The 19,270-nt window shown below is 40.3% G+C and overlaps 1 protein-coding gene across 4 annotated transcripts in view; it reads left to right on the forward strand.

Moving 5' to 3' along the window:
• CUBN (cubilin) overlaps window positions 1–19,270 on the forward strand; it is a 153,936-nt gene that overhangs the window by 52,110 nt on the left and 82,556 nt on the right. For all 4 annotated transcript variants that reach the window (XR_010069821.1, XR_010069823.1, XR_010069822.1 and 1 more), the window contains exons 28-29: window positions 5,487–5,646; window positions 14,727–14,908. Coding sequence is in view for 1 of the 4 variants with exons in the window: in XM_063324743.1 (XP_063180813.1) it covers window positions 5,487–5,646; window positions 14,727–14,908 (342 nt within the window). In the remaining 3 variants the exon portion in view is untranslated. The remainder of the gene's footprint in view (window positions 1–5,486; window positions 5,647–14,726; window positions 14,909–19,270) is intronic.

Raw genomic sequence — 19,270 nt, forward strand, 5'->3', positions numbered from 1 at the left:
CAGCGAGATTAATCAGCATGCCTATATGTCTAGTGATGCGCAATGTCAAACTCCATTGTACTGTGGAATAAAATGGTTAATTAGTGAATGCATGTCATTGTGCGGAGACAAGAAAGTTGCCTGTGGTGGTCAGAGCAAGGTTTTTTATCAAAGGTCATCTAGGGCATAAACATATTTAAATAATCATATTAGAACATTATTTAGAATGAGTTCTTCAGAAGGGCTTTTTTGTAGTGGCAATTGCAAACACTTCTCATCGTGCAAGCACAGACATAACCTTATTTTGTCCTCCTGTTTGTGCAGAAATAATAAGGCTCCACACAGTAAATCAGTCAAAGTCTTAAGCTGCCTTTGTTTCTATGAACTATGTCACTGTGGTGCTAAGCTAGCGCCATGTGCCACATCCTGGAGCTTTAGTTTGTTTTGTTTTTCCTCTGGCTGACAGACCTGCACATTCCCAGACTTGCACTCTAGTTCTTCTAAAAAGAAATGTGTTGCTTGGAAATGGATTATTTTTATTTGAGTTAATTCTTGCTTTAACAATTAATGGTGATCTCACTTTGGAGATCATTCTGTTGCTTGGATTATGATTATATTGTCTGGGTTTTGCTTCATTTTGTTTTCTGGTAACATATTTGTTGCGATGTCATCAGAATTTCCTTTTCAAAAAATGACCTGCTCAGGAAGAGCTGCTCAGATACCTCTAATGACTGCCTCTAGTGTTTAGATCAGTCCAAACAATCCCGTCAGGTTTCCCACTTCTGAGAGGAAAGGGATACTTCTCTGTGTCAGGATAGCTCTTCGAGGATGTCCCGGAGGCTCTGGCAATGGGTGGGGCACTCGCAGTTATGCTGGTCTGGTCCACGGCACAACCTCCTTTGCTGAATTCTGCAAGTACAGCCCAGGGCTGTTGCTGCTGGTCCCTGTGAAAAGGCTTTCAGGCTGCAAACAATTTGTTTCAGGACTCAAATTGAGACAATTATTGATATAATTAGTCATAATTTTTAATGAATTAATGACATCTGATAATAGATTTACAGTACAATAGAATGAGAACTGTCAGTAGTCATAGGATGCATTTTCCCCTCATATGAAACTGACAATTTGTCTTTGAAGACTCCATCATCTCTGGATTGAGACGATGTGTTGTGCCTAACTAGTACGTGAGCAGCTTTTTTCCAGAGCAGATTAGGCTGGGGGGTTTCCTTTATAATGATTTTCCTGATGAAAAAACATGCCCTATTACAGAAATAAAGTTCTCCAAGAGAAAATTGAAATTTTGCCCAAAAAAAAAGATCAGTTTTCTGCCAGAAAAACCGAACAGATGGAGTCCCACTACCTGCCTGGAAGCTCCTGCCCATCTCACTTTGCAAGAAGGAATAAACTTGATGAGGCATTCGGCTAGAAAAATGTCCCTGCTACGAGTACACCCAAACAGAACACGTTCAAAGTTTCTTTCCTCCCATTTCTTTGAGATCTTTGTTTCTTTCCATGCAGCAGAAACTCCATTTTCCAGTCAGCTCCATCCTTGAGCCCTTGCTCCAGTTCTGGCAATGAGCTTCTCTGTGACACAGGTCATGCTGCTTTGCTTTGCTCCTCCAAAGAGAGGTGAACAACTGGGGCCTCCAGAGCGTCATTACTGGTGTCAGTGATATATTTCCAGGCTGGAGAGTCAGAAAAGCCAAAATGTAATACCGATGACCACGGTGTCTCCTCTGGGAGAGTTGCCTAAGCCAAGCCCTTCCTGCAGCCTTGGCTAGCCCTGCTGTCCTGGCCCCACTCCAATGTCCAGCAGATAGTTTTCAGTTGCCACTTTGCTGCAGGGCAGTCCCACAGCTTGATTCACCACTTAGAGAGCTAGTACCTCCCCTTCTTACTTTTATGTCAGCCTATACGCTTGCTCCTAGGCAGCCTGATAAGGAGTTTCTCCTAACAGTTACTGAGTTCATGCCTAATAACTCGCCTGGACATACCACATCCCCTGGGCCCGGTGCCGGGGTGCAGGCTGATGAAATGGAGCACTCTGGGTGCTGCTGGGTAATTGCTTTGGTTAAAGAGGGGGGGGCTAAGGATCTGAACATGTGATGCAGCTGTTTGCATATTTTGCCTGTTGGATTGTCTGCCAAAATCATTACGAAGCCCTTGGATATTCTGATGGAGGCTAAAAGGTCTGAACAAATAAATAAATTGCAAACCAAATATCTACACAGAAAAGGAGGAAGCACTTTCTTCCCAATGAGGAGCTGTGAGGAAGCCCAATCCCCAGTTCCTAGAGTAAGTGTGGTACCAGAGTGGCTAATAAACTGCCCCAAAATTAAATTGTCTTGCACAGACCACCGGAGTACCTTGCTTCATATAGCCCAGGGAAGAACCTTCCCTTGATGTGCATCGGTTTAGGATAGCACAGCTGACAAAGCAGGCCCTTAAATGAGAAATACTATCTCAGAGATCAGAAGAGAAATTGTGGCTCATGAGATCTGCGTTCAGCTTCAGTTTCACTTGCCTGTATTTGTGTGAGAGCAAAATGTGGTTTGAGAAGTTCAAAATGCCCTGTGAAAACACACAGCTGTTCCCTTCATTTAGAAGTGAAAGACAGCTTGAAATTCTAGCAGTCGCGGTTCTGCCTCTCTCAATGAGTTACAGCTGGCCAGGCACTCGAATTTCCTGCAAAACTCCACTGTGAACCAAGACCCACGGGGCAGCGCGGCATGAAGGGATTGCCATAGTAACCATTCTTTGTGTCTTGAAAAACTGACGAACTGTTTTCAGAGGAAATTACATAGAAATGTGACATTTGCTGTCTTAAATAAAAATAACACTCCCTTAATGAATCAAAGTTGCAGGAGACTCATGAAGGTTGTTTTTTTTTGTTTGGATTTGAAAGTTTCTGGGTATGACCTAGTCTGTGGTTCATTAGAATGGTTTTTCACTTGTAACTACTAAAGCTAATGGCTGATCGTTGAATATATATCTTAATATAGTTTTTGTTTCTGTTCAGAGCACAGATTCATGATCTCCACATTGATTCATTATTTGCCATTCATATTTTTTCTGGTGTAAGATTTCCATGGCTTGAAGCCACAGAAATATGAGTAGTATATACCACAAAGCTGTCAAAGGAAGTAGTACTATTAAAAAATCTAATTGGATGTGACTTGATTTCATTTTGCTGAACTTAAGCCATAAAAGAATGTGAAAAGCTCTTAGCCTGGCTTGGAGGAGGGTCATAACTGTAATGCTGGGCATGGGACATCCCATCTGTCTGTCAGGCGGTCCTTCAAGCTTTGCATTTGGAAAGAATACAGATGGATGTTCAACTTCTAACATCTAATCTTTACGACAATTTCATGTGTATTATCAACCACATCTGATCAAGGCTTTCCAAGAATTAGTAGCAATGGGTCTGCAATTAGAAACTTTCAAGCTTTTCTGATCTCACCTAGAGAAATCATACCAAATGGAGTGATAGTTCTCAAGTTCCAATACACTTCTCATGCTCTGAGCCTTTCATTGCATTAGAAGATTGAAACCAAAAAGATTCATTGTCACCAGCCATAAAATAGGCCATGGAATATTACCATAGAATTATTCCTGCAATTTTCCCCTAACTCTGGCTGAACTACATCCAATTTTATTTTTTTTTTAATTAAAAAAAGACATGCAAACTAGACTGTCTGCTTGAGGATTTGAAACCATTTGAGTAGATTTCTTGGCCCCAACTATGTCTTAAATCAACAGTGAGATTTCTGAAGGTTCTGCAAGACCAACATCTTGAACAGAAAAGCTGAGGGTTTAATTACTCATTCCCATATGTGCATCTGCTAGAAAATGTGTGCAAAAATTAGTAGCTAGGATGGTTAATCAATATTTACTGTAATATCATACTTTCATACTATGGATATTGAGTGTAGGAGAATTCTTAGTGGAATAAGAGATATTTGGAAAAGAGATTTGAATGGAGAGCAAAGATAAATAAACCTTGGCTGTTTTTCTAGAGATCATAGATTTGATTCTTTGCATGGAGTGAACTTCACGGTGATGGCTTCAGAACAGAGAAAAGTTTTTGTTGAGATTCTGAAAGGAGGCATGCCAAAAATTCACAATGAGAATGTTCAGACATGGTTTCTGTGCCAGTAATTTGCTGGGTTGTGTTAGGAAGATGTGCTCTCTGAGACAGAAGATCAGATGAACTGTGGCAAAGTGATAAAAAAGCACAAGGGTTGCTGTTTTTCTAAACTTTAAGAATCATAGTAACAAAAGTAGAAATAATAAAGCAACTCCTGACTTGACAACAACTGGCAATCTGATATCATAAGTCAAAGGCAATTTAGCTAAAATGTCTAATTTTTACTGATTTTGCAAAAGTTATTCACCTCACCCCTGAAAACTGACATTGAGCATTGGGATATTTGGTGAGCAACATAGATGCATATTCAGTGTGATTTAATGTATTTGAAAAAAATCACAAAAATAGGACTTGAAAGACTCTTTAAACCTGTTTGGAGACAAATAATGTAGAGAGGCTTAAAATGTCTAAGCATTCACTATCACCCTATCAAAATATATTTTTTTTTGTTTTAAATGTGAGTATATGACTAACTACAGACTTCAAGATTTAAATACACAAATAGTTCCTTAGCATTTTATTTGTGGGTTGTTTGTTTGTTTTTTTGTTTTTTATTATTTTTTTAGAGTGATGATGTTTTAAGAGTGAGTCGGAGGATTTCTCACCTTTATTTGGGGAACAGAAAGATTTTCAGTCTGGCTACATCTGCCAACTACAGACTGTCAAAATACCATCACGTAGAATATGACACATAGAATACGAGGAGATCAAACATAAAGTGCTTCTAAGTACAAAAGTTCAGAAAGCATGACTCAGTCCACTTCTCCAAAGCAGGAGACTAGCATAAGATCATGAAACAATAAACAAGCAAATGTGAAGTTTGTCTTGTGTTTTTTGAGTTTTTACTTTGCTTTTAGTTTTCAACTTGTCCTCACTACTCTGGGAGGCCCTCGTGATGCTGACTGCTTGGTTTTCTCCATCACAAGCTCAGTTAGTCCTGAAATCACCTGAATGCAGTCTTAAAGAAATGAAGATGTAAACAGACTTGTCACCAAGGGGTTTGAAGGCACTGATCAGCTAAGATGCACGGTCAAATCAGAACCATGACATCCTTTTTTTCTTTCATTTCATTGCCATTTGCCCTTTATCTTCTTCCTCAGCAACCACCAACACACACCAAAACAGAAACAGCAAAACCTTCCTCCTGTACACAGTGTGCAGCCAGGTTTAAAGAACATATTGCAGTTATACTTGCTCATTATTTCATCCAAATCTTTCCACACTCGCCAGAATGCGTATTGCTGTGCAAAGGTGGCCCATGTGAGAAGTCTCACTGCTTTTTCTTTGACATCCTTCACAAAACATTTAAGAATTGGGGAGCTGCTTTTTACTCACTGGGATATTTTTTGTTTCATTTCAGCTCTATGATGGGCCTGGTGTGCAATCCAACCTGATAGGCACTTTCTGTGGACAGTCTCTTCCGCTGGCAGGGAGCACTACCGGGACCAGCCTTCATGTGGTGTTTTATTCTGATGGACTGAACACTAGAAGGGGGTTCCAGATGCTGTGGCATGTTAATGGTAAGTTAACCAGGTTTCCTCTGGGAAGGTATGTTTCCTTCTTCCCTGTATGTGTAATGGCATCCCAGCTTATGCCACTCTATGTCAGCTAGGTAGAAATAACCCATTACAGCTCTAAAAAAGTTGCATTTCGACATAATTCTTCAAATACTTTCCCAGTGGATGTTTCTGCACATGCACACCTTTGAAGATCATTTCATCAGAGACTGAGAGCTGTTGTGAAATATACTTTCATTTGCAGGAGCAGGCATGGAGATGGGGGGCATCTGATGAATTTCTGTACTGACCAGGAGATATTTGCTATTAGGGGAATCGTAGGTGGCTTTCTAATGGGAAACACTCAGCCCTCAGTTTGCCCCATTCCTATAGACTTGTGTTTTCTGTGCAGGCTTCTCCCTAGTTTTCTTTAGTGGTGCTTGTTTTGTTGGGTTGTGCATTCACTTCCAGCTGCCCCCCGCCCCCCTTCTCTGCATGAAATAACATTGGCCAGGATGTGCTTTGGGTGTTTTTTCTCTTGTTCTTGCATGTCACGAAGACTGTCACGGGCCTCATTAAATAGGCAAGCATACATGCCAATTATAAATAAATCTGTTAATGACTGTACAACTGCAAACTACGTTTGTAGTTTCTTCATAAGTGAGGCTACAAATGCAACTTTTTCACTCTGCTTATTTAGCTGCAATATTGGACTGTAATAAGGTTAAATTGTGTGCCATTGTACATCCCATCAAAGAGGGTCCAACCTTGAAAATAATTAAATCGCCACAGTTGTCCTGCTTGTCTAATCAGTTCACACCATTCAGCTTTGACAGCATTGTAAAGCAGCTGAAGTCGGCCGCAGAGGCCCCACCATGGGTTGCTGAGGTGTATGGCATGCTATACATTGTTTGAATAGGAGCTCCTCTGCCCTGCCCCAGACTGATGGCTTTTGCGGGCTCCCGAAGGGCTCTCATCGACTAGACAGTGGTGTTTTTCATTCAGCGGAGGTCAAGGAGCATTTCTGGGCAAAGGAGGGACATATGCGGGAGGAGTGAGATGTGTGGCAGAAGCCAGCAGGGGAAGAGCTGCAGCACAAAGGTACGTTCTTGTGCTTCGAGGTGATGTCATTCTGGGACTGCACAAAAGAAGAAAAAGTGGAGGCTTTTATGTACAACCAGATGACATCAGCTCCATACAGTAGCCATGGTGCTGGGTTAACTTGCTTTTCTAAAGCTCTCAAAGCTTTCCAGAATCTGCCTGCGTGGTAAGCTCTCTTGCGCTTTCCCTCCACGTCTCCCCCCAGAGCATTTCCCGGACTCTCCAGCCCTCTCCCATCCCCCTGCACTGCTTTTTGCACTGACGCAAACTTCTGTGTCAGCCAGCACTGCCCCAAACTTCTGTGTCTGCCAGCACTGCCCCACTGTTAGTGTCTGGACACTAAACTGCAGCCTAACACTGTACAGGGCCGAGACTGCTAATGTGGGCCTGTGCCTGAGCAGCAGAGCAGGATCTGTGGGTTCAGATAGGGCTGGTTCCTAAGGAATGCCATTGCTGGCTCAGAACATCACAGCTGCTACTCCTGACAGCCTGTAATATGAGTGCAAGTCCCTTCAGAGCTGCCCACAGTAATCTTCTTTTTGTTCATTGCAGGCACTTCCGTTTTTTCTCAATTGGTGTGACGCACAAATATGGGTATTCCTCTTACCCTTGGTGGCTACGTTGTCTGGGTATATACCATTGCCCTAGGCTGGATAAAATTAGATATGTTCCTGTGGTCGGGGTGCTATGTTTACTTCTCCCTTCTGAAAATCTTTCAAATACACAAAAAAAATCTCTGTGGAGAAAGTCCCTTAGCCTAGGGGAACTCATCAGGAGATGCAGCTTTGAGTTGGGTATTTCAGAGTAAAGCATTCAAGGTTCCTTCTTCTCTGAGGGCAAATCCCTAAGAGAATCTAAACCTAGATCTAGTAACATCTCACCTGATGAGAAAATAACAAGGCTATATATATTGCTGAGATAAGAGCTTTTACTTCTGCTCAAGTGACAAATGTGTGCTCTAGAGTTCAAGTGGCTGTGAACTATTTCTCAGGCTGTCCATGTGCTCCTTAACTGGCAGTTGTGAAGCATCTATGAGATATATATCAAGGACATTCACATGCTTTGGTGATAAAAGAGATCAGCACTTATATTTGCCACCACGTGCCTGATACAGTTCATTTCAGACACGCTTTCCAGCAGCTTTGCTTACGGTTATGAGGTGATCGCAAAAAGCCAAAAGCTTACCTCATTGATAACTGGCATGAGGAGCCACTAGCTGCCACACACAACACAAATTTTAAGTGTTTTGATTTGAAACATTTCATCTGATCTTTCCAGTTGCTGAGCCACTGCTTTTCAGTTGCCGAGTTGCTGAGCTGTGTTGCTGAAGGAAACCCAGTCTTTAGGCTTTTCCGAAGACAGAATTAGTAACTGATCTTAGAAGAATGCTGTTATTTATGCTTAAAAGTGTCCTATATAATTTTAACTTGGATGGAAAGCTGAAGTGCAAATAATTCAATTTAAAAGTGGTTTTAGTTCTGAAATAACACTGTTCATTTAAGGGGCTTTCATTGATGAGGCTGGATTTAGGATTGATTTTGCAAAATCACTGTTTTCTTCTGAAGCCGAGGCCTCAGGAGGCTTACTGATCAAGAGGAAAGCTTGAATCTGCAAGGTGCTCATTCCACTTCTGCTCTTTATTAGGAAACTTAATACAGGCAAATACATTTTGGGGCATATATTGGCCCTTTGAGAAAGAACAAACTCTTGGTAACCGTCTGGATGTTGCAAAGATGGCATGCCAATTGAATTGCTTTCCTTAAAAAAGAATAAAACAGGAGGCCAAAAGGGCAAAGGTCTCTCAGTGCAAAATTACACCAGCGACAACTGCCACTATCTGAGAAGACACATATTTCCTAGACTCGTCACTTACCTTATTAAGCAATCTGCATGTAGGAGCTGACTGCTTTATATGTATATCTGCATTTCATTGGAAGCTTACTCATTAGGCTGCTTGATTGTCAGTAGAGCTTATAAATTCAAATGGCTCTTAGCATAGTCAAAATTTGCACCTGGTGTTCCATTTTCTGTGACACAATAATTCCCCCTTTAAAAAAGAAGCAAAGAACACTGTTGAGAAAAGAATTATGTAGCCCCAAAGTATTGTATTGCTCTTTTCCTTCACCATCATCTTCTTTCTGTTGGGTTTCCCTAAGAAACCATGACTGATGGACAGGATGTGGAGAAAGCCCACTTGGTTCATGAGAAGATAAATTTTCATTACGCTGGGTCTGTGTTTTCAGAAGATGAAAACTATTAAAAGGCATACAATAACTACAGACTGAGTTTTTCAGTATATGTGTCAGGTAAAATGTGAAATAGTTTGTTAGTTCTTCAGGGAAGCATAACAGAAACAGAGATTAGATTAAAATGCAGAAGCCGTTCAAGGCAGACATTTCCCAGGCATCCGTTAGGATTGCTGGAGAGAATATTGCATTGCAGGTCAATGAGGGAGCTGAGGCCCAGATTTCCTAAGCCTGAATCATAGCTCTGTTGTTGATTTCTTGTGCAGCCTTTGACAAATTGCCATTTGTTCAGTTTTCAAAAATGACTATTCCTTTTCAGTGTCTTTCTATCACATTTAGTCTAAAGATGCACAAGGTCTGATCTTTTGAAGTCCTGAGCAGTTTGTTTGGGTTGTGGGTGCTACCATGTTCAGAGCTGGCTTTTTGTATTGCAGTCTGGCTGCTAAAAATATAGATATGTTCTCTGGGAGAGCTAAGGATGAATTTGTTTCTGTTTCTTCAGCAAGCTGGACCTCTCCTCAGCCCCCAAAGTAATCTACAAGAATAAGGGCCAAAATTTTCTTAAAATGCTTGTTGTTGAACAGTTCAGTCAATGTCTGAGAGCTAGAAAATGGATTTTTTTTTGACATTGAACACTGGCAGCTGATATGGGAACTGTGGCCATTCAGTATCTTGAAGGATTCAGCTCCTGTTTTAATGCCTAAATTTGCCCTTATGTCTCTGGCTCCCAGTAGTTTATCTTTATTTATTATCCGTCTTACTGATTTCAAATAGGAACATGTTGAAGAAAATGCGAGAATTCAGGAGACTGATAAAACAATCATAATCAAAGGTACCGAATTGATTAACAAATTGTTAAGAAGAAGGAAAAAAAAAAGAAAAAGCAGTTTATAATTCAATTTTTACTCTCTTGCATAAACCCTCATCGCAGAAATTATCTCACTGGCTCCATTGGATGATATTCTATGAACTTAACCTACTCAAGACAGCAAAAGATTTCAGAATCAAATCCGAGTTATACTTCATGCAAGTATTAGTGTAGTACAGGCAAATGTTCATACTACATGCTCCTTGAAGCTAGACAGTTAATGTTTACTGAAATATTTCACCACGAGCACAGCAAAGGGAACAACTCTGAATCCTGTAATTTCCCTAACTGTGATTTTACAGGAACAGTGCCAGTTCACTTTAAACTTTATGGAAGGGATTTTTCTAGCATGTGGCTAAAACATACCCATGGATAAATCTGAAAACCTTGCAAATAATAGAGGTTTCTGCAGATTACTACTTCTCTATTCAGCTATAATTATTTATGAGAATAGGGATTCTTCTTTGGTTAATGAACACCATCTGCTAACCAGACAGGCAGTAATATGGAAAGACATCTATAAATCATCCCTTGCACAATCTTCAATGACTACTTAGATTTTAGCCAGAGAAAAGCAAAGACACCAAATACATGTTCCCTGAGCTTTCTATTTGTTGTCTGATTTCCTAGCAACTAACACCAGGTTAGGTAGTTGTTTTAAGCATTTTTCAAGGGAATTCCAGGACCTTTACACTCCTGAAAGAGTATCTCCCCTTCCTTTTTTTTTTCCTCAGTTTAACTGCTGGGATGAAATTTCCAAAATGACTGCAAGGAGGTCTGCGCAAACTGAGCATATGCTGTATGCAGTTCAGCTGCAAGAAACTTCTCCACAGTGCAGCTGTCTGTGTATCTGTACACATAGACCAAGATCATATATTTCTGTGCTGAGAAAAAGGTTTAAAGATGTTTCACTAGGAAGAGAATGGTTTCAGATTATTCACTATTATTTCAGTGAGAGCTGATGTCATGCAGCAATTTATAGGTTCTGCTTCCGCTTTTTTATTTACCTCTGAAGACCAAATCTTTTTTACTTTGTTGCCATAAACAGCACGAATTCCATTTGGTTGAATAGAAGCAAACTCTAATCTGATGTTTTCAGACAAATGTAAACATTGGAAGAAGGTTTGTATTCATTTAATGGCGATGCCAGAGATGGAATAAGGTTAATTAGCTGAGATGATTACATCATCATTTAAACTTTTCCTATTTCAATATCTTAATAAAGTAGACAGGCTACTTTTCTATGGAAATTACTTTCCCGGTTATATCAAAGTGTACTTCTTAGCTTGCTCAAAAAATAGGAAGAGGATACAGTACACACAAATGCATGCTTCAAAAGAACAGCACTAACATTTGTCCTTTTTTTTTTCCTTTTAAATGCAAAATCCATACATATATTCACATATATACATATACGTATATAAATAAATATGCATCTGCATCTGCATCTACATCTACATCCAATCAAAGAAAGGGATAATACTACAAGAATTTTGTGGATAATGAAAATGGGGGAGGCACTGAATAAATCAGGGATCAAATTCTAAATTCACCTTTTTAAAATATCCAAGACAAAAAGTTTGTAAATAGTAAGGACCCATAACATCCCAGGAACCATAATATAAGCTGCAAAGTTGGTGAATCAAAGTTTGCTTCTCATTTTGAAACAGTATTCCTAGACATTTTTATTTTCATTTTTTTTTAATTTCGAAGGCTGGGCAAATTTTTCACATAGAATGTTTGTAAGCATTTCAAAAAGTTTTTCTATCATTATTTGAGTTTTCCTCATTTTAGTGTTCTATAGATGTAGCAAGTGAGTTTAAAGGCAGGAACATTTGTTTTAATCTCTTAAGTTTTTCTGTAAATATTTTGTTAAAATCATCTAGCATCTATATTTTCAAAAAAAAAAAAAAGTGCAACAGAACCGATTCTTACTTCATCCATATAAGAGCAGAAAGGTAATATATAGACTTTCTGCCAGTTGGCCAGAGAGTTCAGAGATTATGTTTCTGCTCTGATATGGAGGTTTCTGCTTGCATATGCAGGTCGGTCAACATAGTTCAGGTGTGAAGTTCACATATTCGCAAAGATCAGTAAGTCCTTTTTTTCAGCTATTAGTCAGTGAATAGTTAGGCATAAACTGAAGAAATTTCCTGTCTGTTTGGAAACAATTAATAGATGATTGGCAACATGAGTTCAGCACATCCCTTATAAGAAATGAATCACAGAGATCTGAACTTTACCTCCATTTTACTGGAGCACTTAAGAAGAATCACTTCTCTCTTAAGAAAAAGCCTTTTCTGGGAACATTTGTAGTTGGAAGAAAAGAAATGGCACACTGACAACAGTTTGATGTTCTTATTCCTGTGCTTCACACACCTCATCCAGAGAATATCGATTGAGCTCAGAGAAAATATAAACTATTCCGGAGAGGGAGCATGAATAATCTCAATGCTACCTGCAAGGGCTGCATAGAGAGAAAGGTCTGTGCCGTAAAACGCAGCATACGAGCTTTCCACTCATCTGAGCCATTTCGGGTTTAAATAAAAAACATGTCTTTGTGGCTATCAGGAAACTCGTACTAGGAGAAGCTGAGTCATAACTGCCTGTTTAGTTTTAAAATGTTCCCAGCTTTCTTCAGGCTGAGATAAATAGCAATTGGCTTTGTTCTCGCCTGCTGAAACTCCCCTGTCTCCCCTTCCCACCCCCTCAGGAGCCGAGCCATCAAGTCTGTTTGTTGAGAAATCTTTTCTGTTTCCCAAGCTGGCGAGGCGGCTTTCCCCTCCTGAAGTCTGTCCTCAGCGGCCGTGTCATTCCTGCTGCGGAGGGAAAAGAAAGAGAGTAACTCACCCAGCAAATTCAGCTCTAAGGCTTCCCCCCTGCTGACGCCTTTTTTTTCTCCAGTTTTAAAAACCCAACGACCTGGTTTCTTTTGAGGAAAATTAGTCTGTCTTCTGATGGCACCGGGAAATAAAAATGGGGTGGTGGGTTACACTGAAGCTTTCTTCCTCTCTGTCTCTCTGCTCAAATGTTCACGGATATCAAAGTTTCAGGGGCTTAACATCTACTCACCAGTGCTGGCAGGAAGTAAGTGCACTACCTTTTTCTGTTTGTCTCTCCAGAGGGACTGAAGGCAGGATTGGTTTCAAATACACTTAAAAGTATCTTTTACTCCTTAATTGAGACATCTGGTAGCTGACAATGTAGCTTTGTGGCTGCAGGGCAAACCACCTCAAGGTTACGGAGCATCTTGTGCAGCAAGGTGGGGAAAAAGGGAGAACTAAGCCCTTGCCGATTCATCTCTGAGGTCAACCTCTGCTATGTAAAGGCTTCCCTGGGTTATAGATAACTATTGTACAATAGTGGGAATTCTTGTGTTTAAAAGGTGGTTTTCCAGTGAGTACTGGGTGATGGACCAACAGAGATCCGTGTTACATTGCTGGCGTGGCTGGAGTCTTCCTCACATCTGGATTTAGATGGTTCTTTTTTAGTTTAAAGTAGCTTCTTATTGCTTTGCTCCCTTTCAGACCTGCTGCTCTTTCCTCTCATAGACTTGTATTTTGCAGTCCTAGAAGTCTAGAACCAACTGTGGCAAAGCCAAACTCAAATTTTCAATGAGAAGCTGAAAGACACCACAGCAGAGATGATGGCAAATGCTTCTGGGGCTTAGCAGCCACCCTTCAGTAACCACAAGTTTGTCACAGAAGGTGTTGAGGAAAGTATTTGCATTTAATTGAAGATCTTGATTTATAGCTTCCTGAAGAAAAAAACCCAAACGCTAAGCAGAGCAATGGCCAAAGATACCTTGTTTAAGTTGCAAATTATGCATAGACTTAATAGAGATCAGGGGAGTTTTACACATCTGTGTGGATTAGTTGAGCAGGTCAGAGGGGCAGTTTATTTCTTATATGTTATAAAATATTGCTTATAACTAAAAGTTAGGGTGTTTGTGCCTTCCCACCTTGCTGACACCTGCACCTGGGAACTGGGTCAGGGAGAGCATCCTCCAGGGAACTCAACAAAAGGAGGCGAGTGCAGCAGTTGACACAATCTCCATAAAGCAATGATAAAACCACAGTTTTCAGTGTTCAGCTGCTTTGTGCTGTCAAATCAGGGCCTGCGTTTCATCCATTGTTTTGCATCTTCTTTTTTTTTTGTTTAAATCTAGCTCATAATATGCAAGAACTTAATCACCCAAGGGGCATGGGGAGTGAGGTTAAGACAATAATTTCTTATCTGAAAAGAAAATACGTAACTTTTCAAACATGGCATGTCTTACAATTGCACAGCTACAATTCAATAAAAAAGAACATTAAACTCACCAAATGTCAGAAAGCCTATTTATCCACTGTGACTTGGCAGCTTATAATCATGATCGGTGGGCTGAGAGAAATTGCATTGTCTTTAATTTTATGATTTCTAAAGCAGTGGGAAATGGTATTTTTGCAACAATAGGAAGCCCTCCCCAACAATAGGAAGCCCTCCCCATGTTAACTTAGTTTGTATATTAGTTGAGGTTACTTACAGCTGAGGATGGATCCGATTGAGCTTTCTAGAACTGTTTAAAGTTAGAGGCCAATACAAAAAATGTCACTTTTTTTGCTTTGTGTCTCAGTTTCTTCAGCTGTCAAAGCAGATGCAGAGATACAGTGAGAAACATGCCAAAACAGAGGTGAAGTGTGTACTGCACGGGCAATGTCAGCAGGTCCAGCTTGCCATTCCTGAGTTTCTCTTCCCCACTAGATCTCGTTTCCCTGTGATACAGCAGACCCTCAAGCCCAGTATATGCATTTGTGCATGAAATGGGTCCTAATGCCGTCCTCGTTGCAGAGCTGTTGGTGAGTTTTTCCAGAGCCCCTCACTGATGGGCTGCTTTGCTGTGTTGTCAGGTTGTGGAGGAGAACTCTCTGGCCCTTCTGGTTCATTTCACAGCCCTGGATACCCCAACAGATACCCAAGCAATAGGGAATGCATCTGGTACATTCAGACAGCACCTGGTAGCAGCATTCAACTCACCATTCAGGAATTCGACATTGAATATCACCCAAACTGCAACTTCGATGTTTTGGAGGTAAGACCATTAGATTTACTTCTGAAAAATACACAAGTTCCATGTTTTTCTGTTTGGAGCAGATAATCCCAAGAACTGCAGGAGCAGAACAAACAATTCTACTACAGTTTCCCATTTCTGCTGTGATTACAGTTACGTTCCACAGATGTTGTCACAGAAGCCACAATGCTGTTATTATTTTTTTGCTTTTATGCCTTTAGTGTCTGTATACCTCAATCAATAAAAACGCTAGGCACTGTACACTTCCTAACAAGAATCAAAACTACTTTGAAAAATTCAGTCTTAAGAAGTCCATCTTTTACAAAGAACTAAGTGTAGGGTACTGCACCATGGAGATAAAATTTCCTAATGTAAAGGAATATAATGGATCACTGAGGGGATAACTAAGGTGAGACCTTGTGTAGGACCTTCCAATGAAGTGGGTAGGTTTATAACCCTGAGTGCTGAAAACTATGAAGAATCTTTGTACTCAGAAAAAAGTGTAAAAGCAGAAGCAGTGTCCTAGTCAGCTTAGAGTGATAGAACAGAGAGAAAAGGGACCTCTCTAAGGGTTTACTGACCTTTAAGAGACCCATAAGACTGGATAGTCCTGTTATATATGACATCTTTGTGGTCATGTTGGGAAGAAGCCATGTGACCAGTCCCAGGTAACAGATTTGAATAGAATTCCAGTGCAGGAAGGAGGGATAAGAAATAATTTCAGGAAGAAATTCTTTAGAAGTATAGGCTTTCTGGATCACTCTCACTAGAGACATTTGAGATTACTAATGGAGGTACAGTTGTTTGGTCTTTTGATGTTAATACATGGATGACATTTGAGTGGTTTTGTAATGAACCCAAAAGATTTATTAAGAGATCTTGTACCATTCCACTGTGGCCTTTCTCCTCCTCTTCTCCTGGGTAATGTAATGTGTGACCAACATAGAACTATACAGCTTTCTGTCCAGCACCTACACATACTCACTGCTGCCTATTCTCCCCTTTGTACCTTTGATTTCTCCAGCCTATTGTCCTTAATGCACACTCATCATCAATATTCGTGGAAGACTTACCCCACATCCCGAAGCAGGTCCTAAATATACAGTTGCCGGGTAGATGATTGCTCAGCATTTATATAAGTAGAAGAGATATATAACTTAACTCCAGCTTTCTGGCTCTGAAACAGGCTTCCCTAACTTAGCAATGAAATGGAAGTCTTGACCAAATGGACACTGTGCTTTGCGTGTTCTATTGACTTTGGGACTTCTGGGTGTAAGGAAGTCGTTCCATGAATTCTCCACTAGTAGCATTGGCAAGTATGACCAGATGTCACATTGCTGACACCAGTCCCTGTGAGTAGGTGACCTGTGTTGGCTGGTTTGGGTATTGATGAAATCTGTTGTATAGCAGCTTCATTGTTGTTTGTGCCTAGAATGACTAGATTGAAGCTAGTCTGCCTGTAAACTTCTGTTATGCCTCTGTTGCCTGGAGAAATCCGTTAAAAAGCTATGAAATCTAAGTCTGTTGTGATTGACCATATCTTGAATAGTGCAAGGACAATTCCTACATTTGCAGGTGGTCACCCAGGAGCTATCACTATCCAGTAAGAGTACAAACGGCTGGCAACCATTTGCTTGATAACTTTTTGATTAGTGGAGGGGTTGGCCTAAAACCAGTGAGTGGGTTGCTGGACACAAATTGCTTAAAGAAGTTGTTTAAGAGGATCCTACAAGTGTGCTGCTCTGTGCCCCTGAGCAAGGTATTCACCTTAGGTTTGGGGTTTTCTTTCTTTACCATTTCAAACGTAGTTGCTATGCTTTACTTCTTTCCAACCTTACTCACTTACCAGCACAGATGCCCGCCTTGCTGTTTGAACTTCCCTGCCTTCCTGCCCTCAGAATTGGTATACCTCTGACTTACTTGTCTCCTGACCTTGGCTCATCCAGTTCCCAACACCTGTCTCTGATCTGCTAACAGATAACCTAACGTAAATCAACTTATTGGGGAAAATTGGTTCATGTCTTTGTGCAAGATCAATGATCAAAGGTTCTGCCTGGCAGCGAACAGCGTCTCCTGCCAAACTGCAGGCACTTGTGAAGCTTTATGTACCTTGCCACATACACGTTTTCTCGCTTTTGTTATAAAATTACACATTCACAGCACGATTGATATAGTCTGCACAGAACAAATGATGACTCAGATTTAGTGGGGAAAAAACAGGAATGTGGTTAACTATTTTCAGGAGCTGCTCTATCTTGTAATCTTTTTGGTAGTTGTCTGTGTATGTCCAGGATGAAAACCATACCGAAAAGTTTGAAAACTGTTAGAAAAAAAGAGGTTCCTGGTGTGCCTTTGACACAGTGTGTTTCAGTGATCACTAATGTTCCAAACTTCTTTCACTCTCACATTATCTTCCCAAGAGTATCCTGTCTACCAGTTCTTTGGGTTTGGAAGTCTGCTTTTTCTCATAGTTATTCTCCTGATTTCACTTTTCCTTATCTCTGAATAGTAAGTTCTACCGCTTCCTGTTTTCTTTCAAGCCAAGTAACTTTCCCGTTACAATAGGAAGTCAAAATCAGTACTAAGGTAGCTCTGCACCCTGCTGTCCCTCCTTGTCCCATTAACTCTCTCTATTTTCTGAAATAAGAAACTGTCTTGTGATAAAAATTCCCCAGTAATCACAAAACTTGCTCACCTGGATGCATTTAGCTTTTTGTTAGAAACACTCTCACCCCTTCGAGCTGGCAGAGAATTATAAGGAAATTCTAAGAGATTCTTCCTATCACAGTACCTTTACTGCTAACTTAATTTTTATACCATACTTTCTTGAATATTTCTACTTTGCACATTTTTCTGAACCATATTTGTTCTGATAAAATGCAGCAACTGTCTCCCCTTTCTTTTGACAATGCCTCCTAAACAAGCTGTCCCTTCCAGGTCATTATCTCAGTACTGCCATGTGTTTTACCAAGACTGTGCAATAATAGTTACGTAAAAATTTTGTGTGTGGAATCTTCAAGTTCTTCCTGTGGCTTCTGCATGCTCAAGTGTTTGACACAGTCTCCTTTAATCCTCCTCTGTGTTTCTTTTATGACACTGCTGCACTCTGTCTTTCTCTCTTCCCCATCAGATTCCATTGCTTTTACAGAGGAATTGTTCTTAAAGATGTTTTCTAGAAATGCTTCATGGAAATGCTTTGGAAACAATAAAAGGGTTAAAACTATTTTTAAAATCACTTTTATAGAAATACATACAATATGAAAATATTAAAAATACATACAAAATGGCCATGTCTGCTTTATTAAATTATGATATCTTCTCTTTGACATGGACCAGATTTTTGTAAACTATAAATATATTCTGCCACAGCAAGATGTAGCTCTGAGCTGAAAAGGAAAGAACGCTGTCAATCTATTGCACTTCAGAGCCTTTATTAGATGCTCTGGTCTTCTCATTTAAATATAAAGAAATATCAAGTGTTACCATAATTCTTAATTCCCTGTCAAAGCTAGGCTCTCTTTTTGCTGGCAGTTATATCTGAACAGGGATCAGTTTTATTCCCAGAAAATCTGTGTCATGAGGGTGACCAACCACATAAAAACAGCTTTCTGTTGCTCATAACTCTGGAATGCTGACTGTTAACAATAAATGGAGCTAACGGGGCAGAAGCAAATGATAAGAACAGATTAAAACCGTGGGGTTTATGGCAGTGTCCTGCATCCCCGCTATGCCATCCAACATCATTTTATCTCTGGATCAGGTGCTCTAGTCAGACTAAATGTTTTTATTTTTATCTGTTTGCAGCTCAGTCATCCTGTGACTCTTTGTGAACCACACCCTGGAATTCATTCTTTCCATCCATTCTCTTTTCCCTCTTCTTTTTTCATGTGGTAACTATTGGTTTTCCTCTTTGTAGCCAAAAGTGACATTTTATTGTTTTTTGTCATGGAAACACTCTAACTTGTTTTTGTTCCAGGCCTTGTGAAAGCATCTGATTAATTGAACTGGCATAAGGGAGAAAAGAAAATACACTCCTAACTGTAAAAAGCATGCCTTTGACTGTGCTTTTTATTTTGAAACTATGCAGAAGGCCGTTGCCAAACAGTTAACAATGTAAAGGAGACCCACAACCCTCAGATTTCCATCAATATTTCTTCCCCATCCTTAATTCTTTTCCAACGGGTCAACTATAAGCATTTATCTTGGGCCAAGTTAATGTCTGAGGTAATACTACAGAAATCAGCAGGGTTTATGTCAGAGCTGGGTTTGGTCCCCTTGCCCATGGTGTGCAGATGGCCCCAGGGGGCACCAGAGATGATGTGAGGGGCTGGTCCATGATGCTTATTAGATGCATATTAGAAACTCCTGCTGTTTCCTCTGCCA

Source organism: Chroicocephalus ridibundus, chromosome 2, assembly GCF_963924245.1.
Source record: "Chroicocephalus ridibundus chromosome 2, bChrRid1.1, whole genome shotgun sequence".
Lineage (NCBI taxonomy): Eukaryota > Metazoa > Chordata > Aves > Charadriiformes > Laridae > Chroicocephalus > Chroicocephalus ridibundus.